The sequence below is a fragment of the Eptesicus fuscus genome, chromosome 13 (genome assembly GCF_027574615.1).
Source record: "Eptesicus fuscus isolate TK198812 chromosome 13, DD_ASM_mEF_20220401, whole genome shotgun sequence".
In the NCBI taxonomy this organism is placed as follows: Eukaryota; Metazoa; Chordata; class Mammalia; order Chiroptera; family Vespertilionidae; genus Eptesicus; species Eptesicus fuscus.
This window is the reverse complement of record NC_072485.1, coordinates 80,618,156-80,635,714: the sequence shown is the minus strand read 5'-3', so window position 1 is coordinate 80,635,714 and position 17,559 is coordinate 80,618,156. Positions and strand designations below refer to the sequence as shown.

At 54.1% G+C, this 17,559-nt stretch overlaps 1 protein-coding gene across 6 annotated transcripts in view; it reads left to right on the top strand.

The window, feature by feature from the left end:
• Window positions 1-17,559, top strand: part of MARK2 (microtubule affinity regulating kinase 2) — a 54,886-nt gene that overhangs the window by 24,755 nt on the left and 12,572 nt on the right. For all 6 annotated transcript variants that reach the window (XM_054725822.1, XM_008159037.2, XM_028135876.2 and 3 more), the window contains exons 2-3: window positions 15,315-15,494; window positions 15,731-15,784. In XM_054725822.1, coding sequence (XP_054581797.1) covers window positions 15,315-15,494; window positions 15,731-15,784 — 234 coding nt within the window. The remainder of the gene's footprint in view (window positions 1-15,314; window positions 15,495-15,730; window positions 15,785-17,559) is intronic.

Here is a 17,559-nt window from a genome sequence, read left to right as displayed (position 1 = left end):
CAGAGGAGCCTGGTGGGTGGTCGGGAGTTTATTCCTAGAATCTCCTGCAGCACAATATCCCCTTTTTTCTAAGCCAGTTGCTTTAGTTTCTAAGCTGGACTTACTACCTTCAGTTTTCTTAGGAAGGTTAGGAAAGTGGTAGCTGCTCCGTTGCTAGAAAGGGGGTGCTGGAGAGGGGAGCACAGGTGGCCAGCGGGTGTATCATGTTCCCCCTCTGGCTGGCTAGAGAGGGGACACCCTCACCCTCTTCTGCTGACCTCTTCAGCCAGCCCCGGCAACACCCACAGGGAGACATCCTCTTGCTGCTAAGGCTTGAGTGCCTACGGCACAGACCAGACCAGAGCAGTCCAAGCTTGCTGAGACGGGGGATTCGGGGTTCAGGGGCTGTGCCAGGCGGTTTTGCAGAGGACCAGGGTGGTGGGGGGAGACTATTTTGCAGGGCCAGGGCCAGCATCGGCGGCCGGCTGTGGAGAGCCTAGCTGCCCGGAGCCACCGGCTCGGGTGCTGACCACCGTCCCCTCTGGCTGTGTCTCTGGCTAGTGCTGTCATTGTCAGATTGGCCCTCTGGTTAGAGAGGACACCCTGACCTGGTCTCTGGGCTCGCTGCTGCCTGAGCACCTCTGCCCTAGAGCTGTACCCAGTTTGTCTCCCAGTTCTGACTTTGAGTGGGGCAAGAAGTGGTCACAGGAAGTTCTGTTTGGTAGTTGGACTTCTGACTGGGCATCTGGGCATCTGGGAGCTGAGTGCTTTTTTATCCAGACGTACCCTTGAGAACTCCCTTTCTTAAGCTCTGCGTCACATCTCTCGGTGGGCCAGGAGAGCTTTGCTTGGGTATTAATTGTTGGGGTTCTGTGTTGCTCACCCCTGTATTCTCTCCCACCCCCTAACAAACCCAAACCTTTCTTACAAATAACATTGAAAAAGTTGAACAGTCCTCAAGGTCACTGGATCGTAAGTGGTATTTGGCGTAGTTAGCTGCTCTGGTGTTTGGTGAGAGATTTCTGCTTTATATTGGAGCAGAAGATTTCTTGGCGGAAGGCCTCTGCGCTGTTCCCAGTGCTTGCCCTGTGTACGGGGTTTGCCCCCTCCCCTCCCCTCCCCTGCCAGGTTTGAATCCTCTTGCCTATAAACAAGTGCAGCAGGACGTGTCAGGCCAGCTCACATGACCTTGGTTATCTCTCCATGGGGTAGCCAGCATCAGCTTTAGATACACAGGCACTTGATGTGGTAGAGCCGTCAGGGTAAAGGGGAGATGCCAGGAGGAAGCCGGGGTCTGCCGAGGAAGGTGAGGGCTAGTGAACGTGACCCTCAGTGAGGACCACGTAGGAAAAGTCAGCTGCCGTTGGCAGGAATGAGAAGACGGCTAGACAGTTTCATTCCTTGTTGCCTTTTGTCCCTGCATTTCTACTCCTGGCAACTCATTTCTCTTTCTCCTGTCTCTCACATCCTGTCTGGAGGGGCCGGGGCATGCAGCTGTTTCAGGAAACTGCCCCCGAGACAGATGCGTGCATGCTAGTTCATGGGATACAAAACCCAGCACCAAAAATCCCACCTTCCCAAGCGGTGGTCTTGTGTTGTATGAAGGACAGCTGGCGGCGGGAGCCGGGCTGCCACGGAAGCGTCTCCACCCAGAGACACTCAGGAGATGGAAGTAGAGCTCAGTTTTCACACACGTTTCCCCCCTCTCACCACTGAAGAGGGGGTGCCCGTCAGCACATAACCGTCGGGACTCTGGCCACACTGTGTGTATGTGTGTGCTTCTCACATGCGAGCCACATTTCCCATTGTGACTGCTGATCTGCAAAGTTTCCAGGCCCATCTCTCTAGAAACTCTTGGCACAGTTGCCTGCATTGTATGTCTCAAGAGCTGTGTTGTATGCTCTGGATTTTCCTAGGGTGGGATGTGTATGTTTCAAGTGCTTTTTATCGGGGGAGAGTAGAGTGGACTCTTATGGAGGGGAGAAAACATTTTGGCTGCTGGGGACTTTCTCTGGTTCTGTAAGAAACCCAGGCTCCAGTACGAGCTGTGCGAGTAGAACTTGGCCTTTGACTCTGGAGCTCTCGGCCAGTTCAAAGATCCACCTGTTTTTACATGTATAGAGCATGTGTGGTGATCATTGGGTAAATAAGTTAAGCCCAAAGCCTTTTTAACAATCCACCTCTCTCCACATATCTTTTTCTGGCAACCTACAGAGTAAGTTAGGAAAGCATATGGAATTATAATAATAATAGCTAGTATGTCATGAGCATTTAGTATATGCCAGGCATTGTTCTAAGTGTTTTGGATGTTGGATATACAGCAATTTCTGACTTTAAAAAATCTGTTTTCTCTTGATAGAGACCCTTTTATGTCTGTGGGGTCTTTGTTGGTGGTTGGTTGTACGGACTAGACAGAACAACAGAATGGGTAGCGGTGGCTTCCTGCTGCCCAGTTAGATTCTTCTAAGCGGAGATGTCTGGGTGGTGTTTTTCTCTCCATCTTCAGGTCTTTATTTAAGCCACCATGCCTGTTGGCAAGTAGAGCTACCCTTCAGGATTTGTTGGGGGGGATCTGTATTCCTTTTGTGGCCACCTTTATTCCCTGCTCTCTTTGGAGGTGAAGAGCTAGAGACTTGGCTGCTCGCCTCCTTCAAAATAACCAGCATTCCCTTGTCTGCAGTCTGCGTGGTGGTACATCTAACAGTGCCCCAAAGCGGCCCTCTTCCTCCCCAGCACCACCTGTTCACTGGTGGTCCTAGTTCATGAGCTAATTTGTACCAAGGAGACCCGCTCCCAGCTTCAGATCGCAGAGGTCGGAATCCTCAGACCCTCCAGCCCACGTCTCCCTGCTGCCTGGGCCAGGGCTCAGCTGGCCTGTTCTGGACCACTCCCTTCTCTGAGAGACTCTCTTTCTAGGACTCTCTCTGAAAAGATGAATTAACTATAAAAAGTGCTTTTTATTTACTTTTTAATAGATGTTTATTGGTTTCAGAGAGGAAGGGAGAGGGAAAGAGAGAGAGAGAGAAACATCAATGATGAGAGAATCGTTGATTGTCTGCCTCCTACATGCCCCACACTGGGGATCGAGCCCACAACCCGGGCATGTGCCCAGAACAGGAATTGAGCCGTGACTTCCTAGTTCACAGGTGGACCTTCAACCACTGAGCCATGCTGGCCAGGCTAAAAAGTGCTTTTTAAGAAGACACTTGTAATGGAAAATGGCTGTCATCTCTTTTACCATACCCTACTCCTAGGCCAAGTGTGTAGACAACTAGGGCACCCTGAAGTAGAACTGTCACTGTCACCAGAAAATGAACAGTGTATGGCTTTGGGGGCAACCTAGGCCTAAAGCCAGAAGCCGACATGCACTCAGTCTGACTGAGAAGCTCTGTTTTCCAGTCTTCTCTTCTGACCAACGAGCCCTCCTCCATTTATCTGGCAAGCTAGCCAGGCACCTGCCCAGGTGGCCACTTAGCAATAGGGTCCAGCAGTCTCTGCCCTTGGCCCCGGGTCAAGACTGCAGTACAGGGACGGGCCTGGTGAGGTGGCTATGAGGTATGTCCCGGCTTCAGTTGCCAAGCGGAGACCGTTCTAAAGAGCGCTTGCTCTTTGATGCGTCAGGGGACTGCCCCAGGCTCCCTTTTGTTCTCTCTCTAGTGGAGTTCTCCCGGCTTCCTTAGCCCTTCTCCCCTGTGAGGCAGTCTCCACTCACGGCTCCTTTCCTCCGCCTCAGTCCTCATCTCCACCTGGTTTCCTACCTCCTTAGCCCAGTGGCTCCCAACCTTATTTTGGCCACGCCCCACCTAAGCCTCTCTAACATCCTGATGCGCCCCCTCCTCCTGTGACATGTAGTTCTTGTTATTCAAAAAGTGAACTATTGTCGAAACTGGTTTGGCTCAGTGGATAGAGCGTCGGCCTGTGGACTGAAGGGTCTCAGGTTCGATTCCGGTTGGGGGCACGTACCTTGGTTGTGGGCACATCCCCAGTAGGAGGTGTGCAGGAGGCAGCTGATCGATGTTTCTCTCTCATCAATGTTTCTAACTCTCTATCCCTCTCCCTTCCTCTCTGTAAAAAAATCAATAAAAAATATATTTTTTTAAAAAGTGAACTATTCACGTGGAGGAAGCCTAAAAGGCCATGAACTTGGTCTAAACAAGCTTGCAAAGAACATGGCATCTATGAAAGAGAAAAATAAAAGAACGAAAGTACAGTTGAAGTACTGAGGAAGAAATCACTAAGAAATTGTTTAAAAAATAATATGAAGTGATATGAAAAAATAGAAAATAGTTTCAAAACATAATAGAGAACTGAAATGCATAAATATGTCACAATATATATTTATATACTATATATGAGGCCCCTAGAACCATAAGAAATGCAAAAAATTCACTGTGAATAACTCATTCTTGAATTGTCCCCCTTAAAAATCAAATTGCCCCCCCTGTGGGGCATGTGCCCCACGTTGGGAACCACTGCCTAGACCTTTGGTCCTGCTCAGCCACCCCAAATACTTTGAAGTAACCCTCTTTTACCTCAAGTCCTCTTGTTTCAAGCCATCACCCAGGGTTTGAAGTTGAGGGAGCCCCGTTTCTGCTGCCCACTGCTGCTGGCAGAACAAAAACGTTCCTGGGTTCCATGGGGAACACAGAACTCATTGCCCTGCTGTGGACTGTGGTTAAGATCTGAAATATGGTTTATCAGCTATTCAGGTACAATGGGGGGCCCTCACGGGCTGGCCTGAGAACACAGCCTCCGTTTGTAACCTGTTTCTATGGGTAAATAGTTCCTTCTCAGAGCAGAACTTTGGGCAAGTTGGGGGTGTCTTTGGTACGCTGCAAAAGATTTGCATGTGCTTGTGGAAGTGTTCTCATTACTTTGTAGTCATAGCACCATCTACCACAAAAATTGTCCTCTTGTATGCAAATGACAATGACCAAAAGACACACACACACCACTTCCTACCCAGAAAGCTGTACTCATTTCCCGAGGGCCAGGTGAGAGTGAGCGCTCCATGTGGCCAATGGGACCCATTGTCAGGGAGCACTGGGAACAGGTGCCCTCGCCTGCTCGGTGTTTAATGTTCGGCCTGAGCAGCAGCAGCCCCGTCGGGTTTGTGGAAAGTCCAGCCCGTTGGATTTTTACGGGTCACTTAGGTGGAGCGGCCACATTGTAGCCCAGCTAGGTGGGGGCAGTTCTGAGGCGAGAGTGACGGTGATGGCCTTAGGTGGTGTCTTTTCTTCTGCTTGAGCTCTGACCTCTGGCCATGGTGACTTCTGGGGCAGCAAACTTTGTCCCAGTGTTTCTTCTGACATTTCCTCCTCCTTGAACTCCCTCTTTGAAACTGGAGGAGGAGGACAGCAGTATTTTTTCCACTTCCAGAGGGAGATGCAGCGGAAAGGGGCCCTTGCTTTATGCAGCACCTCCCCGTGTGGGTAGGACCCCGAAGGCCCTCGTCCCAGCGCAGGGCTGGTCTGCTCCCAGCTCAGCATGAATGGTTTAGGAAACCACATTTGGAAAGGGCAGAGACGGAGGGCAAAATCGCACCCAGGTAGCAAGGCTTGGCATGAATGCTGAGGGTTTTTGGTTTTTGTGTGTGTTTTAAGATCTCGTGCTTCTCTTTTACTTTGTGTTGGCAAAAACCCGGAGAAGATGGGAGATTCTGGAGGAGATGATTATGCTGGGTGAGTCAACTGAGCTCCCCAGCTGCCGTTTTTAGTTCCTTTGCTTTCTGTGCCGGGAGGCAGTTTGAGGAGGGGGAGGGGCAGGGGCAGGGTGGGGTTGCTGATTTCCGGAGCAGGACTCGAGGCAGGTGTGTGTAGGTGACATTTTGGGCCATCTCGGGCCTTACAGTCAGCACATCGATTGCAGGGAGAGATGCTGAAGCCGAGCTCTCGTGTGGCAAACAGTCAATGTTTCCTCCAGGTCCCTGTTGCTTTCCCAGAGCCTCGGCACTGCAGGACCCAGTGGTCTGGACAGCAGAGCCGCGGAAGGACTGAGTGAGAGAAGCAGAGAGAACGGTCTGAAGTGGGAGAGCCTGGTGGTGGCTGGGCAGCAGGAAGTTTGGAGGAGAGGGTTCCCCCTCTGTGATGAAAGGAGGGCTTGGGCTTGATTGAGGGGGGGCCCTGCTGGTTCTGACATTTCCTCCTCCTTGATGGTCTTGTTCACCAACTTGGCCTTGAGCTTTGTGTTAGGAGGGAGCACAAGGCTTTATGCTTGGGGTGGAGCAAGCACTCCATAGGGGTCATCTGTCCGCGGGAGAGGGGATCGCGCACTCGCTGCTCCTTGGAAGTTGTCTGCAGAGTACACTGGTCACGTCCTAACATGTTTCCTCCCTTATTCGTTTTTACACATTTATTGTTCAGAACCTTGTTGAATACTTCCGCCATGTGCTCAGGCGTTGCTGTGGGCCATGGATAAGAGACCAGGTCCCTCCCTTTGTGGAAGAGTGAAGTGGGAAGGGCAGGTGGTAACCACCAACTTCACAGGCAGCAGGTATCCGGAAAGAGGGGAAGGGGTCTTGTGGCAAGAGGTTTTGACCTTCCTTTCTCGGCCCTTGTCTTTTCTCCTGCGGGATGGAGGGGTAGGGTGACTTTAAGGCCAAAAAGTTGTACCACTTTGATTTGGTAAGTGTAGTCAGACCTCGATTCTTGAATGTCTCCCATCTCGAACAATTCGCTTCTCTACTTGACGGTTCTTTCATGCGGAAAGCTCTATGATCAGTCACAAGTCTCTCAGGCGACAGAGGAGAAGGTGACCGTGTGTGAGCCGTTTACCACGTTAACCTCTCAGGATATTGTGCTGTCAATATTTTTGTGTGTTTTTTTTGCTTTTGTTGCTGCTTATTAAATTTTTATTTTTATTGTACATTTCCTTTTTATTAAATTTTCTTTTATATTTCATGTCCTTTTTGTTTTTAAAGTGTTTATTTATAGATTAGACATGTAGTATATATTCGAAAGGTTAAAACGGAATCGTTTGGGATAAATTAATTCAGTTTACATTGTTTCTAATGGGAAAAATGATTCGGTTTTTGAATAGCCTTCTGGAAATAATGAAGTTCGAGAAACGAGGTTCCACTGTATTTTAACATGGGCCAGCTGGGTGCAGGCACTGTTAGGCCCTAAGCGCATACAGAAGTGAGCAAGACCTTGTCTTGATGGCTCAGAGCTCATGGATACACAAAGGGGTACAGATAGGATGGTGTGCGAGTCCAGAGCAGGGAGAGATCATGCGCAACTGAGAAGGGATCTGGATAATTCTTTAGACAAAAGGGACAAGAGGGCTGACTTACCTGGACCATTTAAGAGAAGGCATTATGTGCTAGCTGGTGCTTTGCTTTTAGTGAGGATCTGTGGTACTCTTCATACCATAGCTCTGATCCCTTTCCTACACTGCCCCAGGGGGGTGGCTGGGGTCCCACCACAGGGCTAACTCCAGAGGACGCCCTTCGCTCCCACCCCAGAGGCAGGCAGGCAGTGTGCTAAAAACGTAAGTTACTTGCAAAGGAAAGGGAGCTCGAGGGAGGCCCAGGCCCCTCAGCTGCACTGGTTAGTCTCCACGAGCTCCCCACAATCCTCTGTGGAATGAGCCAACCCTTTCTGCTGCAGGCTGCCTTCTGCCTCCCCCAGAGCCCGGGCTGCTGGCAGGCTGGCTCTCCTGTGATATGGAGGAACTTGGTGGTCTCCATGGTTACAGTAACCCACTGGTACGGGAGGAGCTGAATGGAGTGTGAGGCTGGCAATGTGAGCTTCCCCCAGCCCCTGGCACCGTGTGGTGCGGGTCTGTGGCTGTTTCTTGGGCCTTTTCTGGAAGGAGTTAAGGAACGGACGAGGAAGGGAAGAACGGGCACACCTCTGTCCTCTCTGGGCTACTCGGGCAGAGGCGGGTGCCTTCTCGCTCACCCACTCGTCTTGGCAGGAGTGGTTTCATGTTAGGAAAGGGTCTTTTTTACGAGACAGCCCAGCCATGGTAGAATTATGACTTGATTCTAGAAGGAATACCAGCTTTGCTACTCTGGTACTTGTAGTCAAGATCTTGGAGATTAAAACTCTTCTTAGGGCTCAGAGAACCCCTTGAGATGAGAAGCACGGTCCTACCTGAAAGTAAAGAAACCAGGAAGCATTGTGGAGACCTTACCTTGTACCAGGCGCTACGGCCCGTCAGCACCATGTCCTAGCCGCACTGATCCCGTGAAGTGTATGCAGCTAGTGTCCTCCTGTCCCAGGCGAGGACTCAGACTAAGAGAAGTCAGATCATCTCGCTCCGTCAGCTGGTAAGGAGCAAAGGCAGGGCTCCCTCCCACTCAAGTCCGTCTCTCCAGGGCCTCCCCCCATAATGCAGCAGGCAGAGAGGCTCTAGTGAGTCTAATGTGCAGTCCCCTCCCTAAGTTCTAGAAGGCGGGAACCAGGTCTCTCTGAGCTTTGCAAATGGCCTTGGCTCCAGAGGTAGGCACTCAGCAAAGGTTCGCTGAAGCGACAGCAGTAGTTGGGGAATGAGATGGAGCTCCCTCGGTGGGCTCCACCGGCATTTCAAGTGCCGGAAGACGGGACGTTGAGGGGCGCTCATTGTATTGTGGCTTCAGTGAACTAAGGGGAGTGAGTGAGCTGGAGGTGGCTCAGTTCTCATCTCACGCCAGGTCAGCTCTTGCCTGCTGGTCTTCCCAGGCAGGCCCTGGCCTCGGCTGGGGCTGCTTTGAGGCCCGCAGGCTGCTCCCCTCATGGCCCAGGCGGCAGTGCCGGTGGCCCTGGCTTGGGATGAGGCTTGCAGCCCAGGGAGTTAAAGGGCAAAGACGCTGCCCTTGCTTCAGTTTCAGGCTCTGCTTGTCTCCTTTGCCGGGGAGGCACCTACCCTGGCTGGAAAGAGGGAGCAGCCCTTTGACCGTTTGCCACAGCTTCACCCCCTCTCTGCGGTGGGGTATTAAGGAAAGGGGGTCCCTCAGGTGCAGCCATCACAGTTAACTTCAGGGGTGTGGGGGTTGCATCCAGCCTCTCCACTGGTCAGAGCTTACCACCGCTTTACAAGATCTCCTACCCAGAATGCTCCACTGGTTTATTACCTCTTGGCAGTTGAGAGTGACAGTTATTCAGGATCAAAGGATGCAAAGGCAGGGCTCCCTCCCACTTGGATGCACTGAAGGAGGAAGGGTTAAAGAGCTAGTGACGTGCCAGGGCCATGTGACTTCACAGCTTAGTCCTACCCCGTCTGCCCCAGCCAGCCTCTCTGAGGTCAGTGCTTGGTACTTCCTCAGATAGAAAGCCCCTTACTGCCCCGGCAGACAGGACTGAGGACGCAGTCTTTCAGTCCCTTCGGAGTAAAGGGGCAGGTGGTCCCAGGCCAGCCTGAGGCCCCGGTCCACATCAAGGCCCACTTTGGAAAGGAGTGGTCCTCTTATGGGACCACCCGGGGAGGCCTTTAAAACACCCTCCACTACTGGCCTTCACCAGACATTGGCATTCCTGTGGCCCCAGGCACCTTCCCTGCATCTTCACATCGTCACCTCGCCTAGTCTGGAGGAAGAGCCAGGGACTTGCCTTTTCGGGGGGAAGTAAAAGCAGATTAGGCATCAAGAAGGGTTGATGACTGGTAGAGGGGACACAGAGTACTTACGTGGGCACAAAAGCCCGGGCTCCCGTCCCAGCTCTGCATGGGAGGCGAGGGACCTTGGGCAAGTCTCTTCACTCCTGTAAAGTGAGGGTCCTGCCTACCCCATCGGCCTCTGGTGTGAACATGCAGTGCCTGCTGATCTCATGTGTAAGACAAACACTGAAGTAGTATGATCTTCAGGTGTCTGGGATTATGGCCGACCAGCAGGGCTCTTTAAGGTGTTGCCTCATGGGAAGGATCCCAGCCTAGGGTAGTGGATTGAATGGGAAGTGATCAGGGAGCCAGAAGAAAGGCCAGGACCAGAACACAGAGCACAGACAAGGCCAACAGGGGCTTTGCAGGAGGAAGGTGTGAGGAATGGCTGCCCCTGCTACCCCAGGCCCTCAGAGCTTGTTGTGTGAGGGGGCGGTGCGGGGGGCCAGGGGGTGGGGGGTTGGAGTTGGGTGGGAACCTGGGTTAGATTGCCAGAAACAGGGTTGGAAGGGACTTAAAGGGACATTTCATTCTTCGGCCTTTGGGTAAAATTTAGAACCCAAAGACCTCTGAAGGGCTTCACTGGATCCCTGGACCCCCTGAAATTTGCCCAAGATGTTTTGTATGTAAGCCACATGCATTTTCCTAAGGGTCCAGCTGCCGCTGCTGGGTAGCTGGTTTCTGCCACCTGTCCCCCAACCTTGTCCTTGGCGGGTGGTTTGCTGGTCTTGCCCCTCTGGGTCAGCATGTCTGATTCACACACTCCTCTGCCCTGGCTCCGATCCCAGCCCTTTCCCAGGTCCCACCTGCCGCAGGTGAGATAAGGACTTTATGACAGCCCGGCTAGAGTGAGTCTCCTCCTCACCCTCTCCCAGCTGTTACCCAGCAAGGCACCTTGGGGAGGGTGGGGCAGCCCACTTCCGGCGCGGGGGAGGGGAAGGGAGAAGGAAGTTGATCTAAACCCGCCTCTTTCTCTCTCAGTCTCCCTCCTTCCTGGTCCCCTCCTGCCCCTCTCCTCCCACCTCGCTCCGGTGTAGTGTCCTGAGCTCTGCATTTCCTGGCTCCAGGGCCTGACCCGCAAGAAGCCCCGGCTTGTCCCCGTCGCTCTGCTTGCCAGGCCCGGCTCTCTGCTAGTGGTAGTTTCGGTTGCGACATAGTCCAGGTTCCCAGGCAGGAGCCGCCGGGCCTGGCTGCTTTGCTGCTTTTCACGGAGGAGGTGGTGGAAGGTGTCGCCTGCTTCGGCTGAGTAAGGGTGGCTGGCGGAGCGCCCCCGCCCTGGGCCTGGCTCTCCCGGCCTCTGTACTTTGCCCTCGCTGCCTGACAGGTTCTGCTGTGGCTCTGCTGGATGGAAGTTGCTGGTAGTCCTTGTCCCTTTCTCCAGCCGGGTATGTTTTCCTCTTGTGTTGTTTTGCTCTGGGATTGCCCTTTCCTCTTCCTTCCCTCCCACCCAAACGGGCTCCTTGAAGAAGTGCTAGATGGAGCCAGCCGCTGGCTCTAGTAAAATCCGCGGGAAGGGTGAAGAGGCACTGGCCAGGGAAGGAAGAGCAACGACCAACAGAAGAGTCTCCCCTGAGACTCAGCCCGAGGGAGAGGAAGGGGTGGTGACAGGCAGGGGCCCAGGGCGGGCTCACGGGTGCCACAGTGAGGGGAGACTGCCATCTGGGGGGGTCGCCCCGGGCCAGTGCCAGGGACACTGTTCTCCCTCCGCTCCACAGAGCCGGGCTCACGCTGCCCTGGCCAGGGAGTGCCTGCTGTCACCCCTCCCAGTTTGGTCCCTTCCCTGGGAAGCCTCGGGACACCTGAATGCAGAGCCCCAAAGCGGAGCTTCTCTAGGGAAGAGCTGGTGGTAGGAGCCTCCAGCATTCGGGAAGGGGCCCTGCCCACCTGAGTCAGCGCCCGGCCTCTCGGGGTGGAGGCTGTCTTCCGGGCAAGCCTGGTGCCGCCTGGGCCAGGCTGGGATCCCAGGTGGAAGGCCCGCGGCTGGAAGGCTCTTGTCCTTTTATCCCCACGTCCTGCGTTCCCTTCTCCTCTCTGCGGAGGACGCCGCAGCTGTTCAGGCCCTCCTTCTGAGCCGGCCTGCTAGTGACCTGCGTGGTCTGCCGTTGGGTTCCAAGTACGGCCTCGAAGGGTGACTCCCTTGTTCTGTCTGAAGGCTGTCTGAGCGCCGTGGGGTCTGCTGTCACCCAGCTTCCTCAGACCACGGGGGCCTGCCTGGGCTGTGCTGTCAGCCAAAGCTGTAGGAATGCCTGGCGCTCCTTGTCTTACTGTAAGCAAGGAGGCTAGAGGGAGAGGGGCGATCTGGCTGTAGCCAGATCCTATTTGGTTGGCCCGCAAGGGCAGCTGGTCCTCAGCCCTCCACCCTGTTGGTGAGTGTGGTCCAGGCGGAATGGGCCTGGACAGAACCAGGGAAGGGACTCTCTCACCTCTTCGCTGGCCTTCCTGGGTCCAAGAAACAGTTTCTACCGGAGATTTCTCACGTCTCCCCGTGGGCCCTCCTCACCCTGTCCCACTTCCCTGCTCGGGGGACATAGGACAGCTTAGAAGAGGCCAGGAGGTTAGGAGAAGAACTACACACTCTGAGTCCCGAGAGTTGGGTGGTTCAGTCCTGAAAGGGGAGTGGGTGACTTGGGGGCCGGGGATCAGCGAGCACACACCAGTGCTCTCTCCGTCTCTGGGTCCGAGACAGGCAGAATCTTCACTCTTTACTGCCCTGGATACCCAGCTTGGAACCGGCCCTTCCCAGCTGCCCGTCCAGTCCCTCCTGCGAAGAATAGGGGTGCTGGTGTCGGCCGGCAGCAGGAGTCAGAGGGGATGGTGGCCAGCGCTCAGCCGTGACCTCTTTCCAGCAGCGAGGACCATAGTGTCTCTTCCCAGCCTCCACCGGGGCTGCAGCCAGCTCAGGAGGACTCTACTTAGATGCCCAAGTCTTGCTGACGAGAAGGCTCTGGCTTTAAGAACAGTGGTATTTGGGAACTAAAAATAATGGCAGTAATAGTTGCTCTTTCCTGATTGTTGGATAAAGCATTGTATGTGTGTCCTCTTGCCTGCCCAGTGTGAAGTAGGGAATAGCGTATGCCACGTTATAGATGCGGAAGCTGATGCAGTAGGTGGTGGGTGGAAGCGAGTGATGTTGGACAGACTGGTGTTCGACATCGACTGGACTGTCCTGACACAGGTGTGGGGTCACCACACACCACTCAGCTTTTGGCTGCTTTGCTTCCCCCTTTGTAATGATCCCTTCTCCCTCTTAAGGACGGTGTTGATGATACTAAAGTTAGCATGTGTTCGTAAGTGGCAGATTTGGGATTTGAACCCCGGCACTTTGTCTCTGGCCCTATACTCTTAAGCCCCTCTTGTCACAGTTGTTCCTTGAAGTCCATCCAGCATGCAGCTCATCGTGACAGGAAGTGCTGTCCCGCTATGCCATGCAGACCAGCCTCTGGGGCTAGAAACACCAAGAGGTATGGGCGCACGACAGGCAGTAAGATTCCCTGATATTTGGCTTCAGAGGGGCAGAGGGCCCAAATTCTCAGGTAGATGCTAAATCCCTATTCCACATTTTGAGGACTTGGAGACTGCCAAATCATATGCTCCGAAAAGAGGGGCGTGCTGAGAGCTCAGGAGGTGAAGGAGAGGTTGCCGGGAACTTTCCCACCCGTCTTCCGCTCATGGGAGTCGGGCCAGAAGGAAGGGCCCTGGAGCGGTCTTGCAGCACCTGCGGGAGGTGGGGTGAGAAGAAGCAGGCCACGGAGGCCAGGCCATCAGGACCCTGTTGCAGGGGACTTGGAGTGCCCTCTGGTAGACGAGCCAGTACCAGTGAGCCTAGAAATGTCCTTCTCTCCAAGGGGCATAACCCTTAGAGCTCCTTTTGGAGGGAAAAAAACAACTATTTGAAAATCTCCGGGTCTAGCAAATGCTGTTTGAGGACCAGCCAGGCTTATGTGAGCTGCATGGTGTCTGGACACCAGAGAGCAGGAGAGCTCTGTAGGCTGAGGGGACGCGGCAAAGGCTTGGGGGCGTTCGGCTTGCAGAAGAGAGAAGGCGCCCTGAAAGGCCAAGGAGGTGAACAGGGCCTCTGCTGACACGCCAGGAGCCTCTCCTTTCCCAGGAAATCTTTTCCCCTCAAAGGTTCAACCCGCCCTTGCTGGTGTGGCTCAGTGGATAGAGCGTCGGCCTGCGGACTGAAGGGTCCCGGGTTGATTCCAGCCAAGGGCACATGCCCGGGTTGCAGGCTTGATCCCCAGTAGAAGGCGTGCAGGAGGCAGCTGATCCATGATTCTCTCTCATCATTGATGCTTCTATCTCCCTCTCCCTCTTGCTTCCTCTCTGAAATCAATAAAATTATATTTTTTTAAACGGTTCAACCCATGTGCTTGTGGGATCTGAGTCAAGCAGCTCACCCCAAACCAGCCAGCAGCTGCTGTGCAGAGAGAGGAAAGCCCTCCACTGACACAATGAAGAAGGGAAACATCCGTCGCAGATACTTTGTGTTGTTGTTTTTCTGCCTCAAAAGCATCTGGTTGGGGAAGCTCAGGAACCCTGGACAGTTCCTTGGTGGTGGCAAGTCATGCCTTTCCTCTGTGGTTTTTGTGGGCTTGCTTCACTTACAGCCAGAAGGGGCTGTGAGAGGAAGAGCTTTGACTCACACTCTGGTCACCCTGCTCCCCTCCAGACTCTCTCCTGAATTTCCCAAGGCAGCGTGGATGGTTCTGGGGTGAGGCTCTGGCAGTAGCTTTGTCCCATATGCTGGAATGATGGTGTCGTGTGTTCTTTGAGAGATAAATCAGGACTCTAGACAAGACTCGGACCAGACTCTTAACAGTTTTACTGAGATATAATTCTCATACCATAAAGGTCACCCATTAAAGTGTACAGTTAAGAGCTATGCATCTCTCACCACAACCTCCCCACCCTCTTCTGCCCTCAGCCCTCGACGAATCTGCTCTCCGTCTCCGTGGATTGGCCTGTTCTGGACTTTCCATAGAAATGGAATCATACAATATGTATGACTGGCTTCGTTCACTCAGCAACATGTTTTCAAAGTCCATTCGTGGTGTTGCATGTGTCAGAACACTTGTTTAAATTGCCAGTGAATATTGCACGGTGTGGATATGCCAGCTTATCTGTTCCCCAGTTGATGGGCGTTTGTGTCATTTCCGCTTTCTGGCGGTTAGGAATATGGGATGTTTTGAATGAACATGCACAGAAAGTTTTTGTGTGGACATACATTTCCTCTTCCCTTGGTATGTAGCTACGAGTGGAATTGCTGTGTCACGGTATTTCTGTGTTTAGTTAGCCCTTTGAGGAATATACAAGTCTTCGGATGTCCTCCTCTGGACCATCCCCTTTTTGAGTTATGTTTCTGTGCCTGGTCAGTGCCATTGCTGTTATTCTGCCTCCTCACACCCTTTGAGCAGTGGGGTGGCTAAGAAGGGCAGACTGTTACCTTGCTCAGACCCTGTCATGCAGTCCATTCATTACACGAGGACTCATTGAGCACCTACCGTAACCCTGCCTGTCTAGTTGCTGGGATGTAACAGTGAGTACATGGGTCTTCTTGAACTTCCACTCCATCGGGACAGACAACAGATCACTGCAAAGTGAGAAACAGGAAAGGTACATGTAAAGTGAGTGCGTGGAAGTAATCCTGCTGCTGCTGCTGCTGTGAGATGCAGCCTTCTCCCGGGTGAACAGGCACCAGGGCGCATGCGGGGACTAGCAGGGCAGCGTGCTTACCGGGTGCTGTCTCCGCCCCGCAGCCCCCCTTGGGACACCTCGACTCCAAGCCCAGCAGTAAGTCCAACATGCTGCGGGGCCGCAACTCGGCCACCTCTGCTGACGAGCAGCCCCACATTGGCAACTACCGACTCCTCAAGACCATTGGCAAGGGCAACTTTGCCAAAGTGAAGCTGGCTCGGCACATCCTGACTGGGAAAGAGGTGAGCCTGGGCTGGGGACATGGCAGCACCTCCCAACTGTTGGCACCCCATAGGTAGTGGTGGGACTGCTACCTCAGCCGTCCTCTTGTTTACCGGACAGAAATGTGATCTGAGCAAACAGGAGTGCCAAGAGGGACGGGACAAAAAGGAGGTGGAAATAGGAAGGAGGAAGTGGCTTCGAGTCCTGGGTTTAGTCTGGTAAAGAGGTAATCTTGGGCTTTTTGTCTCATGTTCAGGTCGCTGTGAAGATCATTGACAAGACTCAACTGAACTCCTCCAGCCTGCAGAAAGTAAGCACACAGCCCTCTCGGCAGGGGTCCGTGACCTCCTGACCCCATTGGGATCTCCTCTTGAATCCCTAGTTGAACTCTGGTCCTCTCACTGTCCCTCTGCATGACTGTGCTGTCTGCGGGGCTTTGGCTGACCCTCGGGGCTGACTCCTGACGGGGCTCCCTGGCCACAGGCACTCTCTGTCGCAGCCTCTCTGGCCCCTCCCTGCCACTTGGCCTACCTGTCTGACCTACTTCTGCACCTTGTTATCTTTTGGCCTCTGGCCAGCCGTATGCCAAACTCATGTTGTAGCCATCACTCAGCGCATTCCCAGACCTGGAGGGATGAAGGTGGGTCACTCTGGAAGCACAGGGGTCAGAGGAGAGGGAACCTGCCCCGGCCTCTGCCAGCTGCGGGGAGAGCGGGCATTGAAGACGGGCTTTAAATCTCCCCTGTTCCACACCTGTGACAGGGAGTGCAGACGACCGGCAGGCACTCCCGGCTCTCCTCACTTCGGCTCCTCTTGGCTAAAAGGCGCAGGCTCCTGTGCCATAGTCTGGTTCGGTGAGGCGGGCTTCTCCTCCCCTCCTGACTACGGCGGGAAACCATGGTCTCACTTAGCTGGTGGGGAAACCCTCCCGATGGCCCCCTGCTCGAGAAACGATGAGGCGCTGGTAGGAGGCGGGACAGGGGACTTGCGTTGGCAGAGGGGGCCAGCGTGCTAGTGACCGTTGGTGTAGAACTGGACGCTGCCCTCTCCTTCCGTCCCGGGCTCCGCAGGCAGGAAGGAGAAGGAGGAAATCTCCCATCTGGCTCCCACAAAGCTGCCCCTTCAGGTCAAGTCCGGTTTCCTGTGTGTCCTCGTACTCCAGCTGACCCGGCTTCCAGTTTCTGACCTGGACTAGCCTAGTGCTTTTCACCCGAGGCAGATGGAGTTTTTCTTCAGGAGCGCATTGTGTCAACCGCAGTGACACTGGGGCGCTTGGGGTGAGGAGCTGAGGCCTGTCACTGTCAGAGCGGCTCTCGGAGTTGAGAGCGTGTGGGTTGAGGTGCCCTGACATGCTGACAGACAAAACCAAAGTGTTTTCTTTTTCTGTTGCCGTGGGAGCCCCAAGGTTCTTTGGTTCAAGGGAAACGTTGCTGTCACCACGCGGGCTCCCCGTTGGAGCTTTGGGAAGGAAGGGAAAGCCAGCTCCTCTCGGCTTGTTGGCTCAGACCCACAGAGCCGAAGCCAGTGTGGCGGGGCCCTTGGGCCTGGGGAGCAGGCCAGCCTGCCGCCACCGTGACGGCCAGCGTCAGTGGGCATCTTACTTCCCACCTCTTCCTCCCTGCCGCTTCCTGCCGGGCTGGAAGGCCCAGTACCAGACAGCTGTAGCCTCTTAGGAGCCTTCTAACGGCTCTGTTACCGAGGCCAGTCTGATTCTGGCCAAATCACTGGCTTTAAATTTTACCCAGCAATGACCCTAAAGGACGAAGATTGGAGAAGCTAGCCCCTCGGGGTTCTAGAAAGCCCAGAAAACTCCGGCTCTCCCAGGAGCGCCCTTTCCGGCCAGGGCACCCTCGGGGGAAGAACCCTGGCAGCTGCCTGTGGGCCCCATTCAGTGCTGCTTCCCATCGCTGCCCCTGAGGTGGGCTCCAGGATTTTTTGCTTCTTCACCCAAGACACTGCGGGACCAGGAAGAAAGCAGGAGAAACCTGGGCTCTGGCGAGAGAAGGGAGCCCAGGGCAGAACCAGGTCCTGAAGAATGGGAAGCCTGCCTCCACTCCTCTCCAGCTCATGAAAGTGCTGGGCATC